The sequence below is a fragment of the Haliotis rufescens genome, unplaced genomic scaffold (genome assembly GCF_023055435.1).
Source record: "Haliotis rufescens isolate VD_foot unplaced genomic scaffold, xgHalRufe1.0.p SCAF_3, whole genome shotgun sequence".
Classification (NCBI taxonomy): domain Eukaryota; kingdom Metazoa; phylum Mollusca; class Gastropoda; order Lepetellida; family Haliotidae; genus Haliotis; species Haliotis rufescens.
The window spans coordinates 45713468-45732504 of record NW_025964001.1 but is presented as its reverse complement, the minus strand read 5'-3'; the positions used below and the strand labels follow the sequence as shown (position 1 = coordinate 45732504).

Below are 19037 nucleotides of genomic sequence, written 5' to 3'. Positions count from 1 at the left end.
ACGCTAACGTCTTTAAGTTACGGTGTGTCTTGGAAGACGTACTGGGCTGCCTATAGTGTACTATAGAGACGTCAATACAGGTTCAGTCAATGGGAAGCCTTCGCTGTGCCAATGAGCACCCACAAATAATTCCAGGCACATATTCTACAGTTTGCCGAACAAGGGAATCTTGACAACAAAAAGTGTCCCACGGCCATATTACCTCGGGGTAATAGATCGTGCCTACTGGGTAACTAGAGTGACTTTTAGAAAGAGAAACTTAAGGCTTAATTAATCAATTCCAATTGCTGCACAGAATGAATCCCATTGATTTGTGGGTTGCTCCCTCATTACCGGTCTGGCGTCGGTTGGAGTAGCAAATATAGTCTATTCATTATGGCAACCTGGGCTCAGGCAAGGTCCTGTTGGGTCTAAACGACTCGCTGGACGGCCGAGACTTCAATCAATGACTTAATAGAACATTGGGGCATCAATCATATCGGATCAATCTCGGCTACACAAGTAGAAACAAACTTGAGCTTGACAAATGGTTTCCTGGGCAAATAGCAAAACAATGTCACCCTCTGAAATGTGCCTGTGACTGGTAAACGGCAGAAGACTAAATGTAAATACATCTGCAATTTGAGGTTATTCGAGATTATTTCACTCATATAGTGACGTACATACACATGCGTACGTGGCTGCTTGTACTAGTACAGACTTACGCAGGTTTAAAGAGCTAGTCAACTGTTATACGATGCCACAGTTAATCATGGTTACCATGCGCAGATACACGTGGTGCAGCAGCAGGTGACGATCATGTAATAAATAAATATGTAATGTTTGTAGACACTCGTAATAATCGCAGACGCTTCAAAATCTCAGAAATGAGCCGCGTAGGAATATCCAAAACACTCTAGGTCCTAAAAGTGATAGTTTAAGTTTGTGTTATTTAACCCATGTTGAAAAAGAATTCCATAACTTTAGAAAATTCTTCAAATCCCTTTATATCCCCGCTTGATAGTGATCAGCTAACGGCTTTTTCAGTGTTACTTCAGTGAAATATTCCGAGCATGAACTTTACAGTACCAATAACTTTGTTTTTTGCGAAACTATCCTCAAATACCCTTATTTCTCTCCGTTGAATAAGTTCGAGTAGATTTCTGTTATAACGCGACGAGGGGGAATCAAAACATTGGAAATACAACTTTCTCAGTCTTTAAACAGCACGTGCCACGTGATCACGTGCGCACGGCTTCTGTTATATTTTTTTGTTTTACTATCTCTGGTACCGCACTCAATTATTTCATTCATTGAAATTAATAAGCAATGTTTGTTATCAATTTGTTGTCTGCCAACAGACGTAAACCAATATTCGCCAAATTCGATCAACATAATCATGCTTATCCGTACACTGTACTCTGCATGGATTTCCAGATATAAATAAGGTAATGGATTTAGAGTTGTACTCTTTAAAATAAATGAGTCAGATGGTAAGCAATGGCGGAGCTAAATGTCCATCATCGTGTTGTTGGATGTTTGTTGACATGAGGAAGTCACGTGATACCACCCGCGCCATCTGTAAAGTTGTATTTGAGCAAGGTGCTTATAATATGGTGCGATTTTTAATATTTCCTTACAAGTGTCAATTTTGTTCATCGTTTTCGGATAAATGTTACTCTCTTCCAATCAAAGCGAGCAAAAATAAAACGAGATGCAATCACGTGCGCTATAACGGGAGATGGCGCAATTGGTCCTCGGCGATAACTGGTCGTTAGCCAGGGGATGAAATGTAACTAAATATCAAACATACGAAGTAATATTAGATTGGAAAATCAACATCCAGGTTAAAGGTCGTCAAAGACGAACGTTGCAGTTACTTTCAAAGATGTAGCGTTCTGTCTGTTGGTCGCTCTGTGAACATGAGGTAAAACCAACACACGAATAGGGAACCAGCGTTAGAAATTGGCACTAGTCCCATAGTCCTTGCCAAACTGCCCAATAGTTAAGGTATCATAGGAACTAGTAGAATTTGCCCTTTTTAAGTGTTTTGCTATATGTTGTCATAATAAGGACTAGTGGACTATATTTTTTAGTTTCTATCACAGGAAACCCACACGAAGCAACACGGAACGCACACATGCATCACCCAGGCACAACAAAGCAAATTAATAGTGTTATCGATTTTATATCAAATGTCTCCCAACACCAGAAACTCACACTGGTTCATTACCATAGAGACATCTTTGTTGTTAATTCACGGCCATCTTGCTTACTTTCACCAAGTCTACTTTGATTGCATATTACACAGAGTGAGTGAGTGAATGAGTATACGCTTTGCGGAGAGATACAAAATGGGCTTCACACACTGTGTAGGGATCGAACCCCAGCATTCCGTGTCAAGAGTGATGGCAGAAGCCACTAGGCTATCCAACTGCACCCCCTCTTAACTAGACTGATGTGAATATACCACTAAATCATAACTACATCATTTTCAGCATATGAATTTAACAAACAAGAGTATTCACACACACTATACACTCTACGTAAATCACAGGTGAGGTGAGGTGAGGTGAGGTGAGGTGAGGTGAAATGATGTTTAACGTCCTGTTCATGCAAATTAAAACTTGAGAGGAGTAACATTAAAAGCGGGAGTTGTGATGGAAACGGATTCTTGTAGCGGAAGTTTTGTTCTCACCCTTTGTCACAACACCATGCACACTGAACTGAAATTTTGGCTGCCATGGCAGCTGATGGATTGTTGAGTTATGAATTAGCTCTACCCATTAATGAGCAATTAGTGACATCTCAATATATTTCCATTAGTTAAGTACATTGATTTGAGCAAACAATGTTTGTGCTCCGTTGTCAACAAAGCCTATACTGTTCTCTGTATGTGGGTATCTGAACTACTAACCATGCGCCCATGCAACACCATACTCAGCAGGAGCAGAACTACCGCTTTATTCTTTCCATTTCCTAGAACTCATTACATTGTTGACAAACACCTGCAGTTCTATAAGAATTATCCTCTGGCCCTCCCTCGACCAAAGGTTGCGCGTCATGCGCAGCAACCGAACCAGCTTGGTTCCCTGGGTATGGCGCCAGCGCAGCAGGGTCCACACATGTACGTGCATGTGACACAGCATATAATATTACCCACTTGCTGTGTGGTACGGATAAATGAACGATGCATATATAGTCCCATATAACTTAGGATGGCGACACTCATCTTTCATGATGTCTTTTCAAACGATAATACGTGACGTCGTTCCAAAATTAAACAACTGAGAAACACATTTTTTTCTGTATTTTCTCAGATAAAAAAGATTATGGGCATTACAAATAACCTACCCGGAATTACCAATTATCTGCCCCTTGTGTATTAGGAAAGTAAAAGGTACACAGTGGGTACAAGTAATGTTATGTAAACGTCTAAAACGTTACTTTATGTCAACATATAGGAGACACCCGCAGTCCGGATCGGACATGGCTGAGAGTAAACGAATTTATTATGTATTTAGTGAAGAAATATATTAATCTGAAAACAAAAAAATCAACACTTCCTTCAATCGGGTGAAATATTGTTTTGCCGGAACTACTTTCAGTCTGCATTATAATACGTTTTAAGACTAAGATATGTAAGATCAGTTCGAAAATTTATAACAAATAGAACATTTGACTTTTCTTGTCAAATGACGTATTTATCTCATCTTATGGCCTAACCTGCTCATTCCCTCGTCGGTTCATGTATTTTTCTGCATGTAACGACTGGGGGTTACGGATCGTCCCAAAAGAAAAGTGTGCCAATGTGCGCTGTTAGAATTACCTCAGATGCGTATACTTTATTTCATCAAAAGCAAACTTGACATAAGAATTTCAGATCGAAAACAAAAATCGGTACGGTTTCGGAAAACAAGCTGCCCCATGAAAACACCACCGGTCTTTTTTAGTTTGACCTATAATCCTTGTTCAGTGTTCACTTTCCATGACATATATATATTTGGGTGTAAGGGACTGAGAAAGAGATAGCTATATATTAGTTTTAAAATATTTTATGATTTATAGACAGTCGGAGATGTAGAAGTGGGCTGTACATCATGCAGATCGCATTGGCAACATTTCTTACGGGACGATCCGATAATAACAATGAATGGACATGATAACCGCAGCTGGACCTAACACATGTTAAAAAGTTGACATTTTGTTACTCATGGCTGCGCCACTCAGGAGATAAACATGTTATATTTGACAAGAATAGCAAAACAGCATATGCATATTTCGGACAAAATCGAACATATTCATGTTTTATAGCAGATGTCCTTGTGATATTTTAGACGTGAACTGGGGGTGCACATTGAGTTGTGCCTGTTGTCCTGGTTACAGGCTCTCGCAATCAGTGAGATCTCGCATCCTAAACACCCGACTTTCATTAGTAAATAAGTACCAAATTTAAAGTCATCTCTTTCGACAATCATGGGGCACTTCTGGGGGGCATGTGATGTCCAACGCTGTTGGTGGCAACAGCAACAAGACTCCCTGTGGCGGTCTCTGCGTGAACTTCCGTGCATATGTGGGTATGCGTTCTGTATTGATTAGCCCCACGCAGCCCAAAGTAATCTTCCAGCATAATTTGCCCCACACGGACTTTTAACAGGATTACAATATACATTCGACACGGAAAAGGGTTTAAATTAACCACACCTTCCACCAAAATATCCGTTACCTTTGACCTTCACATTGGACGGCTTAATAAGTAATATGATTCAGGCAGCTGGTACCCCCACATACACAACGTATACTGTGCGTGGAGAATTTCTTGTTCCCATTTGCCCAAGTGTTCAGGTAACACCAGGAGCGGGTGTATCGCTATGAACAACCTGCTTTTATTTTATGAAGAGTCACAAAAGTAAGTCATAGTTCAAACAGAAAAAGTATAAGTGTATATACGCACCTGACTTATCCGGTTATAGCCATACTGTTTGAAGCGCTCGTCGTAAAGCGGCATGCCTTTAGCAGCGATGTAGAAAGGTTCCCAAGAGTATTTCCAGTTAATATAATATGCCACCTGCATCCCTTTTGAATGCGTCAAAGATACCCATTTCGGGTAATTAGTAAAAGTCTGACACGGACTACAAGGATCAATGTAGAAGGGTCTCACCTCGGCCCGATCCAGTGCACCTATCAAATTAGGCTTAGTATCAGGAACTGTGACACCCTCCTTCACTTCAAATACTGGCACCACAAAAACTGTGTCCTTGGTTTCATTTGCCCGTGCTTTCAGAGCGGTGCGCCATAGATACAGGAAGTCCCCGTGAAGATTTTCCGATGGAACCATATCGATGTCGACCATAAACACCAACGATGTCGCAGAGTTTTTTATTGCGAGGTTCCTGAGTAGGTTCTGTGGGTACTCTATGCCCTCTATTGCATAGTTTGGGGCCTTCTCTCGGTCTACTGACATGTCCTCCTCACAAGAATTCACCGCTTTCCAACTCTCACTTAAGGACCGAGGGGCACGGTCGAGTGGGTACACCAAATGAAAAGAAGTCGTTTTACGAATTTTTTCTCTGCATAAGTAAAGTTTCACAATATGTTTGAGTGCCGTTTCAATATTATTGTCGAAGGTGAACACTGTCACTGAGATTGGACCATCCCACACTTGTGAAAGATGAGATAAATGATGTAAATGATTTGATGAACACTGTGTGACAATGGCCAGATCGTCTCTATTCTGGCCGGGATCGTGACTTTCTGCGGTGAGGAGGTTCGCTATGACGTGATACGTACCACTGTAATCCAGTCTGTGGGAGTTGCGAACTTTTTCTTCCATGTCATCCACGATTTCTGGTAGAGTCTTAACCTTTAGTTGGCGATCAACTGGTCCTTTATGTCGGTTCAAAGCCTCTTTTGCCTCGAGCCGTGTCAATAACGACATGTGAAATACCTGCAACACTATCACAAGGAATACAAGGAATATAATAAATTTTCCTAACCGAGACCTTTGGAACATCGCAAACATAGCCATTGTCTTAGGTTCCTGGTCTCCGGTATAATTGTCCTGTTTAGCTCGGGTACCATCGGCATCAATCAGTTACAGCAGATTGTAGTCTCATAAACACACGGGGGTCTGACAGTCCATTGTAAAGCTCACATGGACAGGAATTAATTTATAAAATATACACAACTGACAAGAAATACCTTCGGAAAATATATATCGCTGCAAATGGTTTCGTATATCGTCTGCTAGCGAAGTAAAAGGACGACCAAGTCAGTAACTCTATCTCCGCGGCGAGATAACGTCCCAAGTGGATTCTACTGAGTACTACCACTCGGGATAAGCCAACAGACTATAACATGTGATCCTCACAATACTGCAGATGTAAGAATAAGCCGGGGAAACAATCACCGACAATCTTCATGAACATGACTGTGGGCTGTGGAGCACCGAGCACCGAGTTCCCTACTCGTCTCGCTTCTACTAAAGCATTATTCACATCAATATAGCGTCTCTTTCACTACTGTCCAGTCACAATTGATCCAAACATACAGAACACACGTGGAACTTTTCACGCGATGCTCCGCATGCGGACACTCTGCGTTCGAACGATGATTGTTTTGCTTCTGTGTGTAATGTCCGGATCCAGCATTGAAATTTATTTTGATCCAAGCCCAATATCCGGACATGCGTACAAGAAGTTTCATGACGTCACGTGAAATAACATGGCTGCCGATCAGAGGTTTTGTTGACATTGTAAGAGGTGATTGACATTTGTGGTGTTAATTCTGCTAATTAACCAGTTTGCTCTGCTTGCCACTGTTGTGGCATCGGCCGGACCAAGAACAATCAAGTGACAGTGGTAACATGCATTTTGTGGTGTCTGCGAGAAGGTAATATGTGTGTTTAGGACAGTCGTGTCATCCTGACTGTCTGTTGTCTAGCCTAAATTTGAAGATTCCTAAAATAGGACAATTTACGACATCCTAACAATTTTGGTACACACATCCATCTTATTTCTCTTCCAACATTTTTATGGGTGTTCATGTTCGTGAATAGAACGTCTGGTATCATGTTCATCTTCAGTTTTGTGCATGGAAGAAGCATATTTTAGTTGATGTCATGGTCCAAGTTAATGTTTAGATTTATAATCTCAGCTATAGATCTGTGTGTGTTTGCTTCTTCTCTTGAATAATTGGAACCAATATGCATAAGATAAAACATTTGTGATGTGTTATTACCAACTTGTAATGTTTACTATCTCAGGATCTGGCAACAATGGCAAATTGAATGTTGACAGCATACTCGTCTTGTAGCAATTATTCTTCAATACATTACTCACCTCCTTAAAGGGGCACTGATCTCACGCAATTCCCCGGACTGGTTGTTGCCTTTGTTATTGTTTTTCCCCCCGTGAGTACCCGGATGATACGCAACGCAACTGAGCGTGACCAGAGACTGGGCTACCGTCTGCAAGGACAGCTAAATAAACTTGGAGGTTGGAGGCAATATTTGTTTTACGCATTTTTGCATAAACACTGATTGGTTAACTGTGATCTATAAAGATTTCGACAAAGGGCGCATGTTAATTAATTTCTTCAGCCTAAACAAACAGACAAAAAGAGCAGCGGAGCTCATCGGATGTCGTCATTTGGAAATACCCCAGATGGTTACAGTTTAATACTAAAAAAAAGTATCCATTCAGTGAAAGCATTTTCGGATTTCGGCTTGCGTCGATAATACGATTACTACTCCCTTGTTGTCATCCACGTTTTCTTGTATAACCCTACACTTGTGTATTTGTCGTCATTCACTTGATGCTCAGTTAATGAATTTATTACAGGTACAATTAGTGGTAGCACCACTTAGATTACCTGACAAAGGTTCCCATTTGGCATTTATTGTGTCTGGGGTAATTATTCAATCTAAATCCAGGTTTGAATTGAGGTGAAATGTGTGTTATGTAATATGCACGTGGCAGCCCAGCAAGAGATGAATGATCAGTTGATTTACTTTCTCTTGTAAATCAACGGATCGTTCCTAGTCATCAAAGGATTAACAGAAAATACGTTGATTGATTAATCACTGTTATCTTGCACAGTGGATATGTCAAGAGTGAGTGTTTACATGTCTAGGTTTACTAAAACAAAGGGAATACACTCATATCATGGCGTGAAGTGCCGATGTAAAAACAACATACTTTGTTCAAAGGGTCAACTGATAATACGTTGATTGATTGATCATTGTTATCTATCACTCAATGGATTTTTTAGGAACCGTGAAAATAGTTGTCACGTGGGCTTTCTCAGCCGACCATTGAGACTTGACACCTATGTAAAACACCTGAAACAATCCAAGTGATCAGTAGAGAAACGAACACGGGTTATAATATGCCGAAACTATATATATCTTTTAAAATATTTGATTGTTACTGAGACACGTGACATCGAATAAGTTTCTTTGTACAGCTGCAGACGAGTAGGATATTGTTCCTTTGTGTGGATATTCACGGATACATTCCTCGAACAAGGAAGCTGCCTAAAATTTATACACATAAATTTGGTAGGTTGTAATTATGATATCTGCATTTTGTTTTCCTTCATTTGAACCGATTCGTTCTTGTTTCTCTACGTCTTGGTTGGGAAATTCTTCAATGAGCGATAGACGTTGTTTTCACAGGTCTTTTCCTTTGTAAGCGTGTATATATTACCGTCAATTTGTAAAATGTGATTCTCTCAGGCAATTTATAAAATATGTAAATATTTCCGTCATTTTGACTAAAAAATCTGTCCAGATTGATTAAGACGATCAAAAGGGTCTACACACATCACAACAGATTATTTTGTAGGATTAGAGGCCAAACAACATAGTAATGTACTTTTCAGCGTAACATTTTCAGTCTCTTGGTGATGACATTAAACATCAAAATGTTTGGCATTCGTTATCATAATAATACAGATGGAAATGTTTTTCAGTCACTTTGTAAAATAACTGAATATTTAGACGTTTAATAAATTTGTTACACATTTGACAGTAAAAAAATATACACACTATAAAAAAGGCAATGCTCAGGTGAAATATTTACTTTGTGTTGCAAGTCAAAATAGCGTAAACGAAAATCGCAAAATTACCAAGCAAGTGACTTATCAAAACTTCGTCACCATTACCGATGCTACCCACAAAGATACCTACATTTCCTTATTATCTCGAAAACTGTATTTCATTTTGTTGATCAATGTGACCATACGCCCTTATTACTACCCATAAAAGTGACTAATGCCCTTACGAATGGCGCAGCAGAGGTCGCGAACTAGTCTAGATTTCTGCTATACATCCAGGTACTCACTGGGAAAAAACAATAACAAAGGCAACAACCAGTCCCGGGGAATTGCGTTAGATCAGTGCCCCTTTAACATGTTTAAGGCCACAGATGTTGGATAACACTTTGTTTAACCCACGATCATCTGTATCGTTATTCTACTTCCATGTTGTCACTATGTTCACTAGGGCTGCAACAAATTTGTTACGAGGTGAATATGATTCGTATTATGAATATAGGGTAACGATCGAATACAAATATTAATTCAAGAATACAATAACAAGTCAGCAGCTTATGTATTATTTGTTATATTCAGTGAAGCAATAACAACATAAATTATTGGACATGGTTTGTTAATTATTAGTATATCATACATTTATATACTGCACTTATTCAGGTACTATAGTATCTGCTCAAATGCGACAATGAGCAGTGACCACAATACTGTCAAATTAAATAGTATAAGAGTGTTTTCTATTGAAGAAAGCTATGCATATAATATGTTCTTGTGGTTATTTTTATGTAAATGCAAATGCTTGAATAATGAATTAAATTCATGAATGGGTACATTTCAGTTCACTGAATACACTGGTGAATCGTAACAGCCCTAGTGTTCACAATGTTTTCTGTTATACGTGTGTCACAAAGATGTATACAGTGAAAGTTAACCCGATTAGTTCAGATGGGACAGTTCCCAAAGAAATCATTCAAAGTAACAACTGTCTGGACACACAAATTATAGATATGTAGTATTTTAACCATATGTTGATATTCCCAACCATGCTAATTCCTTCAGAAGTTGAGGTGTAGGCTTCCAAACCAACACTGGGTGTCATTGTACATCATTACCTGATGAAGGTGTTTGGAAAGAGATGTCAATCATGAACGTGGTGAAGTTTTATTTACCAACACAATTATTCCCCGGGCATGGTTGATTATGTGTAAGTTTGGAAACAATTTTTGGGCAAATATACTGTCAAAATCTCTTCAGTAAAGGGTTGAAGTCTACCTGTCAGGAATTTTATCATGTTTATGTAAACAATATTTTAACAAATTACAAATGTTGAATTATCAAAATATTTGATAGTTGTAATTATCAGGTGTAAATAGCGAAACCTGTGCACATTTGTCAGTCAGAATGGTCAGCATGGTCAATAGTCATGTTTGAGACACCCATTCCCAGATATCTTTATGAGGTAAGGAGCTACTAAATCACCTGGTATCATCTGAAAATTTTGATTTTGAGTCAATAAACTTATCAATTCGTCTATCTACAAACTAAACAGCCAAACCCATTTTCTCAATGTCAAACTTGCTCAACAGATATTAATTTTCAGTTGATGGTTGGATCTGTTGAGGAAGAGGTGCATGGGCATGTTATTTTTTCTACACCCAGCTATCATCATGAGGATCATGAGAAAATAATCCGGGCTCCTACATGTTTTCTCAGACGTTTATTATCATGATAATTGAGTTGTTTCTTTTATGTGCCTTTTCTCATGTTTGGATTTCTTACTTTTCAGTTGATGATTTGTAAATATGCGGGCAGTATATTTCCTTCTTGGTGGTCTTCTTTTTTGGATTCCAGCGTGTCATTCCAAGTTTAAATCAGGTTTGTAGAACTGCATTTATTATACATCATTTTCTTAAATGAACTAGACTTGTCCCATTCTTCTTTGTCTATTACATCACATACATTATGCACTTCTAAACACCACTACACCCCTCAGACTGCTAATCAAGCAGACTTGTAGACTCTCCCCACCTGCCTCCCTCTCAGCGTTCTAGGACGTTTCATGTGATTTGGTTGAATGGTGAGCATGATGTACAAATCCAGTGAAACGATGATAAAAAGCTATAAGAGGATTATCATGATTATCTCCAGATAAGAGACTTAGAAATATTATTGCCAAAGAGACTGGGCCAAGTCTAGCTTGATCTATTCTTTCATGTCTATTTACTGCTACATAGTTTTACAATGAAAGGATGACATGCACCAATATGTCCTGGTTGGAGGGGTTAGCTATTTATAAATTGTAACCAAACATGTCATTTGTGCTATTTCTTTGTAACAATCAGAAAGTATGTTTACAATCATAACAATGTATAACATTCATGTCATGATCATAGAAGAAGTCTTCCTGACTATTTGTATCAGGATTGGTATTCAAATGTTACACAAATATACTTACAGATGTTGATATATATATTCAATCTGATACTATTAAGTAATAGTTAGATACTAAGATAGGCAGTGGTGTATATGATACCATGTTATTATACCATGTGCCTGCTTCAGTAGTACAGTGTCCAGAGTTGGGGTCCTTCCTGAATGGTGAGGTGAAGCAAGATATGTACAATGGACAAAGGAAGTTCAAGTGCAACTCAGGCTACAAGATGGTAGGGGAGGCCAAACAGGTGTGTGGGGAGACCGGCCAGTGGCAGCCCCCGTCTGGGCCTGTTTGTGTGCAGGCTGCTGTACAGTCGGGTAAGTGCTGGACAACAGTGGGGTTGGGGATACATTTATAATTACATTAAGTAATATGTTACCACTGTTTTACCGAGGCTGTTGTCTCCCACAACTGCTGCTTTAGCGAAATCTACCACAGAGATCTCAATTACCTCATGCAGCACGTGCGTAGCCACCTAGCTGCCATGTGCCCTTCACTCTTGTCTCTTCGCTGGCGCTCGCTAGACGTGTTATAGACTGCTGAAGCGTTCCTGTTTCCTTGACCAATTCGGTGATATTTATTATGGTTTATTAAACTAATAAACTGTGCCAGGGGCGTTTGCGGTAGCTACGCTTGGATATAATTTCCCCGCCAAACGGAAAAAAAATTTCCCGCCCTTTTTTCTATATAATCACGGGGTTCTCGTATGCAAGTTGTGTCTTAAGTTCCCCTGCTATAGTATGCTTTGTGGGTTAACATCACTTATTTCCCTATATGTTCTATGTGTATGTTCTATATCCACTTTGCTCGTTTATTTTCCTTGTGAAAATGCTCGTTTGTGAATATTTGTGGTGCGTGTGTTGTAACCATGTTTTGCTCTTTTGTTTATAGTGCCAAAATGTCTGACATGGATGTGTCGCCGTTGTCCACCCCCTCTACTACTGCAACCCGGCGTTGCGGGGTGTGTCACAAGTTCTCGTCGTCACGGGATCCCCTACGATCGTTGCCCGCGATGCAGGGTTCCTTGTGGGGACACCCGGTGCGTCCTGTGCGACGGTCTGGGGCCTGCGGCGTTTGAGCGCTACCGGCTGTATGCACAGTCCGTTTCCATCCCTGTGGTGGCCGGCATGATCCTTTCCCCTGAACCGTTGCTCCCGCTATCGGTTAAGGACCGCGTGGCCATGGTTTTTGACCTCTTTGAGGACATGCCCAAGCCCCTGCCGGTACTGCGGGGAATCCACGGCTCTGTGGGTTCCCCCGAGGTATACGATGAGTCTTCCGACAAGGCTTTCCCCGCATCAACCTTGCTGCGCGGGATCAAGCCGTCTTTGGAGAAAGCCTTCGCGGCGGCCTCTGGTCGGGGTCTCCCGTTGCCTCCGCCGTCATGGAGAAAGGGTTCTTTCCCGGTGCATGACCTTGCCTTCTCCAAGGCTGGTCCTTCCGCGGAGGCCCAAGTTGAGCAGTTGGGTGTCCGTGCCCCAACGACTGCTACGGTAACACAAGCTACCTTGCAGCAGCTGGACACCCTCGCTCGGCACTCCATGCTAGCAGTGTCTCATGGAGACACTTACCTGGCTGGTCGAAGGTTCTCTCACGGACCGTGACCAGCTCATTTACAACTGCCTGCCCGGTTTAAATGCATCCCTGGAGTACGTTGTCGGGGCTTCGGCCTTTATGTCCGGCACGTGCCATTTTCTCAGGCGCCAGTCGTATCTTGCCACCTCGGGGTTGGACGCTGCCAACCAGGAAGTGCTCCTTTCGCAGCCTTGGTCTGCGCGGACCCTTTTCAATAACAAGATCCCTGGGGTTCTGAAGGAACAACTGGCTGCTGTATCTGCCGAGGCCTCTCGGCACACACTTGATCTTGTGGGGTCCCTGCATAGGCGCCTGGGTGCCGCTCCAAAGCGGAGCGCGCCCCAGGATGCTGCAGCCGGTAGGTCTAAGGGGTCGGGTTCTTCTTCCTCCGAGAAGAAGCCCCGCCCTGAGAGCTCCGGTAAGGGCCATCAGCAGCCCTTTCCCGGGAAGCAGGGGAACTGGGGGAAGCCCAAGTCGTCTAAGGACTGCAAGGGCCCCTCTAGGTGACTCTCATTGGAGGGGTTCGTATGCCGACAGCGCCAACTTCGGTTGGACCCGAGTCACTTGGCCCTGGACAGTTGCGCCTGCCGCAGCCTGTCAGGCCGCCCTCTCCTTCCCCAGTGGGAGCCAGACTCCAGACTTACTGGGAGAATTGGGAACAAGTGTTCGACGACCTGTGGGTGGTCAACACAATCCGGTACAGCTATCGGCTAGATCTCAAAGCGAATCCGCCGCTCACCGTTGCCCCGTTGGCAGGTTTCTATTCGGAAACCGATCTTCCCATCCTCGCCGATGCCATCGGCAGGTTGGTGGAGAAGAGGGCAGTTAGGGAGTTAGCTCTACCAGAAATAACACCGGGGTTTTACTCCAGGATATTTCTCGTTCCCAAGAAGGACAGTGCCGAACTCAGAATGATTCACAATCTGAAATCGTTCAACGAGTTGTACCTGCACAAGCTGCCCAAGTTCAGAATGTTGACCTTGGCGGACCTGAAAGCTCTGATCATGCCGGCCGACTGGCTCGCTTCGATCGACCTGAAGGATGCTTATCTGCATGTTCCGATTCACTCGGACCATCACAAGTATCTCAGGTTGGTCTTTCACGTTTTTAATCCAGTTGTTAGCACAGGAGGAGAACAGTGCGACCGTCGCCCTCCAAGATCAGCTTCGACCGCATCTGGAGTGGTGGACGGTCCCTTACAATGTCTTATCAGGAGTTTCTATGCGGCCCTACCGGGCCACGTTGAACCTGTATACAGACGCCTCTCTAGTGGGCTGGGGAGCCCATCTAGAGGGGGAGGTGAGCTCGGGGCTGTGGTGTGTAGACGAACTAGGTCTTCACATCAATTGTCTCGAGTTCAAGGCAGTGATCAACGCAGTCAATCACTGGAAGCATCGTCTCGTTGACGCCTGGCTCATGCTGGCGACCGACAACACGGCAGTAGTGTCCTATGTGAACAAACTCTGGGGAACCCACAGTCACTCGCTACTCGATCTCACGTTCGAGTTTTATGCTTTGGTGGACAGTGTCCCGTGCCAGGTACGCGCCCGTCACATCCCAGGTGTGCGGAACGTACTGGCTGACGCTCTATCAAGGCCTCGGGATCCGAGCCCCACGGAGTGGATGCTGAACCCAGTAGTGTTTCAGTGGCTGTGCGAATGTTTGGGTCGTCCGATGGTCGACCTGTTCGCAACACGGTTCAACAATCAACTCCCGTTGTTTGTATCACCAGTCCCGGACCCGAGGGCCATCGATCACGATGCTCTTACGTTAGACTGGACAGGCATGGACGCTTATGCTCACCCACCGACAGCGTTGATACCACACATTCTAAGCCAGCTCCGAGGAGTTAGCTGTCAAATGTTACTGATCGCGCCCATGTGGCCGACCCCGACTTGCTGACCCAGGTCACGCAGTCGCCACTTCCACTGCCTGTGAGACCGGATCTCCTGATCCACCCTCCTGTCAGCTTCATCCAAACGCAGGGCAGTTCATCTGCACGTGTGGATGTTGTCACTGAGCGTCTGAGGAGTAAAGGTTTTTCTCGTTGGGCGTCTCGGGCATATGTTAGTATGCATCGTAATTCTACTCAGAAGGTGTATAATGCACGTTGGGTTATTTTCATGAAGTGGTGTCACATTCATTCGCCAGATAAGGTATCTGTGCAGGATATTTCTCGTTTAATGTCTCACTTAAGAGAGACCTGGGAACTCTTCGGGGGTTCCATTGCCAACTATGTCTCTTCCGTTGCTACGGTACGGGACGTTGCTATGGGTACCAATCTCTCAAAAGAGCCGGTGATTTGGGGTATTATCAAGGGTTTCAAACAGCACGATCTTAAAAAGGGCCGCCTTCGGGCACCGGCCTGGGATCTCTCCTTAGTGTTAAAATCACTTACGGAGGGTCCGTATGAACCCTTGGGTAGTGCTTCGTTACGGCATGTGACTTGGAAAACAGCATTTCTCCTCTCCTTTGCCACGGCGGCATGTGTGTCCGAGATTCATGCACTCGATGTCGCTAAAGTACGATTCGATAGGGGCGACGAAGGATCGGTCCGCCTGGGCCTGCTCATGGGCTTCGTCGCCAAGAATCAGAAATTTGGTCAAACGGAGAGAGATTTCACTGTAAGATCACTCAAGGAAATCTTACATTCTGCTGATACTGATGACAGATCGCTGTGTCCGGTTAGGGCCCTTAAGTATTATCTTAAGGCTTCGAATGAACGCAGACAAGGGCGTGGCCATCTGTTCATATCGTGTAACCCTAATCGCACTGCTGACATAACTCGCAACTCGATTGCGTTATGGCTTCGTTCTGTCATCAATCTGGCGTACTGGTCTCGGGGGTTACCGGTAGCGGGGTCAAACCTGCACGAGATCAGGGCGCTAGCGGCAACATTTGCCCTACACTCGAATATCTCTGTTCACAGAATATTACGAGGTTGTTACTGGCGTTCTGACTCGGTTTTTGCCAATCATTACCTGAGAAGGGTTTCTGATGAAGACGTGGAGGGGGTGCACCGTCTTGGGCCGCTGATCTCGGCACAAGCGGTCATCTAAGGGGTGTGTACAGTGCAGTTCCAAACTCCACAGGCGTCAGACCTTGCACGGTGGTCAATCTGGGTCGTCTCCAATGTTCCCACCGCCATGGGTACAGGAGTTGGGGTCCCGCAAGCCAGCGCGCTCACACCACAGGTGAGGCGGCTTTTTGTGTGTTTTGTCCTTATTTGTATTTTGACAATTATGTATTTGATTGTCTGTGGTGTATTCCAACCTTGTGAAAGATGCTTACGAATGTTGGAATTAGGTCATCGGCTGCGGCAATGAAATACCTATCCAGTGGGGCCGTTTGGAGTCACCAATTGTTTGGCAATGACGATTGAGCCTTACGGTATGCCTTGACAGTGCTTTGGTATCCCTATATGGTAACGCCATGCTGGGAGCATGCGCATCGAGTGCTTCTGCCTTGTTGTTTACTTCCGCTGGCCGGAAGGAACACGAGCAGTCAGGTTCGGGTTGTAGGTGCTCCCCACCGCCTACTGTGGTAGTCAGCCTCGGTATAACAGTGGTAAAGTATTACTTAATGTAATTTGTTGAATTTTCCTATTCGGAATATTCTATAAGTAATACGTTACCACTGGGCTGCTGCCCGCCCGTCCGTCCCCTGAGCACTTGCTCTCGCAAGAGACAAGAGTTAAGGGTGTCACATGGCAGCTAGGTGGCTACGCACGTGCTGCATGAGGTAATTGAGATCTCTGTGGTAGATTTCGCTATAGCAGCAGTTGTGGGAGACAACAGCCTCGGTATAACAGTGGTAACGTATTACTTATAGAATATTCCAAATAGGAAAATTCTACAATCTCGCTTATACTATCAAACACTTGTCTTTATGTATAAATACCCTGGGAATGAAATGTAAGATCAGTCACAATCTCATTAATAACAGATCTTAGTTCTCGTAACCACTAAACAAAGATATGAGGACATCCCATTACAGGTCACGTCAGAATGACCTTTCATCCGACCAATCAGAGCTTTGCTTACCAGATTGTGAACGTGACAGTTGAAATGTGTTTTCTAATCATGCAAAACTCAAAAAAGTTAACATGGGTAATTGAACTATGATCTGATTTTAATTAGATTGCATCACAAATAAATATGGACCCCTTTCACATCTATTGTGCTGTAAAATAATCAATGCAAGATGTCCAAAAATTAAATTTATATACATTCTAGATATGAGTTTGGCTTTGCAGCTGCTCCTCAGAACATGCGTATCACAGTCCAATGTGTCCGTACTTTCTATATGTCTTTAATGCACAAAGCAGTACTCCTACATTCACTGTCAGGAATCCAGGAAGCCATTCAGACTTGGTGTATTTCTATGTAGAGAGGGGTAGAGATAGTTTAAAACACATAAACATTCATTATTTTAATCACAATCATCACAAATGTATTAAAGTACAAACCCATTGTAGTATTACAACTAAAACTGCTGCTGTTTGTATTTATTTGTCTTTCTTTGTTGTGTACAACATGATTTACCATATCTCTTCATCATAAATTCACCCATGTCATTTCTGTAGTTGTGCAAAAAACATTTTCTTTACAAAACTTTTGTGAATTTCCAGGTCAGTGTATATACAGTGGAAAACATTACAACCATGGAGAAGAGTTCCATCCCAGGCCCTGTGTAACATGTGCCTGTAATGTAAGTAAACCACAGCATGCTCCTCTCAATAGCTGGTCTTTAACAAGGGAGAAACATTCATGGATATGGAACACACAACTGTTTGTTTGTTCATTGTTTAACACTGTACTCAGCAATATTTCAGCTATATGAAGGTAGTCTGTTAAGTCTGCACCAGACAATCCAGTGATTGATATCATGACCATCAATCCACGCATCAACTTAGTCTGTGAGCCTGACCACCTGATCCCATTAGTTGCCTCTTATGGCAAGCATGGGTTGCTGAAGACCTATTCTACCACGAATCTTCACGTGTGGAACAGATGTTTGCCAAGTGTAGATGTACATTATGTACAGAACTCCCTTCTCACTGTTGTCATGGTTATAGCCTGAAAAACTGGAAGAAAGTGATCAGGACTGGAATATATTTCATGAGACTTTAAATTTGATACTATTCAGTCTGGGCCGAAATCATTGAGTCTATTAGTCTTAACATGGCTCTTGACATCATTGTCAGTAGATTGTATGTGATTATGTTTGTATGGAGTTTTATTATTTGAACAAGACATGCTAGGCTGAACAGAAGGTCTGTTTGTACACACTGTCATTAATGATGGGGAATGTCTTATATTTGTTTATCTCTTGCATGTAGAGTGTCAAGCAAGTACTTGTACAGTGATGTTACACACAATCTCTGATGCGTGTATGTGTGGCATCTTGTCTTTTCAGCATGGGAGGATGATGTGTGAGAGACAGAACGTGTGCCCACAGCTCACCTGCCCCAAGATTGACCAGCTACAGATACCTGGAGAATGCTGTCCTGTCTGTAAAGGTAAGCTTTCGTTTATCATTTCCACACAGTCTATGGATGGTCTAGTGATTGTTTGATGTCCATGAGAACATTTCACTACTAGACTGTCTTGTAGTTACAGAGCTCTTCTCATCTTCTTCTATATGGTAGATTTAAAGGTCATGCTGAAGTCAATTTGATGGAACCATGATATGACAGCATGAGATGCACCATGTCTAGATCCTGCCGGTGTAAACTAGAGCAGCAATGGGGCAGACTATTTTGGCAGTACTTGAAGGTTAAACACATGGTTTTCAGTTCTCTCCAACATCACAATAGTAACCTAGGTAATGTTTATGAAAGCAATTTTTTTATTAACTTTCACATTATTATTTGCGTGCATAGCTTGTAAAAATGACTCCGTCTTAAAATCAAGTGGACAGATTCATCACATGTGATGATCTCAGCAAATCCATGTGTAAACATGGTAGATGCTGAAAATGTTAGTCAGTTTTG

General features: G+C 42.6%; 2 protein-coding genes across 4 annotated transcripts in view; one reads left to right on the top strand and one right to left on the bottom strand.

Annotated features, from left to right (window-relative positions):
* Positions 1 to 6648, bottom strand: part of LOC124124478 (beta-1,4-glucuronyltransferase 1-like) — a 48644-nt gene extending 41996 nt beyond the window's left edge. The window contains exon 1 of the mRNA XM_046487660.2: positions 4934 to 6648. Coding sequence (XP_046343616.1) covers positions 4934 to 6007 — 1074 coding nt within the window. The 5' untranslated portion in view covers positions 6008 to 6648. The remainder of the gene's footprint in view (positions 1 to 4933) is intronic.
* A 44-nt stretch (positions 6649 to 6692) lies between these two features.
* LOC124124456 (sushi, von Willebrand factor type A, EGF and pentraxin domain-containing protein 1-like) overlaps positions 6693 to 19037 on the top strand; it is a 37138-nt gene continuing 24793 nt past the window's right edge. For 2 of the 3 annotated variants that reach the window (XM_046487649.2, XM_046487633.2), the window contains exons 1-5: positions 6693 to 6870; positions 10820 to 10908; positions 11596 to 11784; positions 17673 to 17752; positions 18461 to 18563. In XM_046487649.2, the coding sequence (XP_046343605.1) occupies positions 10836 to 10908; positions 11596 to 11784; positions 17673 to 17752; positions 18461 to 18563 (445 nt within the window). In that variant the 5' untranslated portion in view covers positions 6693 to 6870; positions 10820 to 10835. The remainder of the gene's footprint in view (positions 6871 to 10819; positions 10909 to 11595; positions 11785 to 17672; positions 17753 to 18460; positions 18564 to 19037) is intronic. The other variant, XM_046487642.2, reaches the window with a different exon arrangement.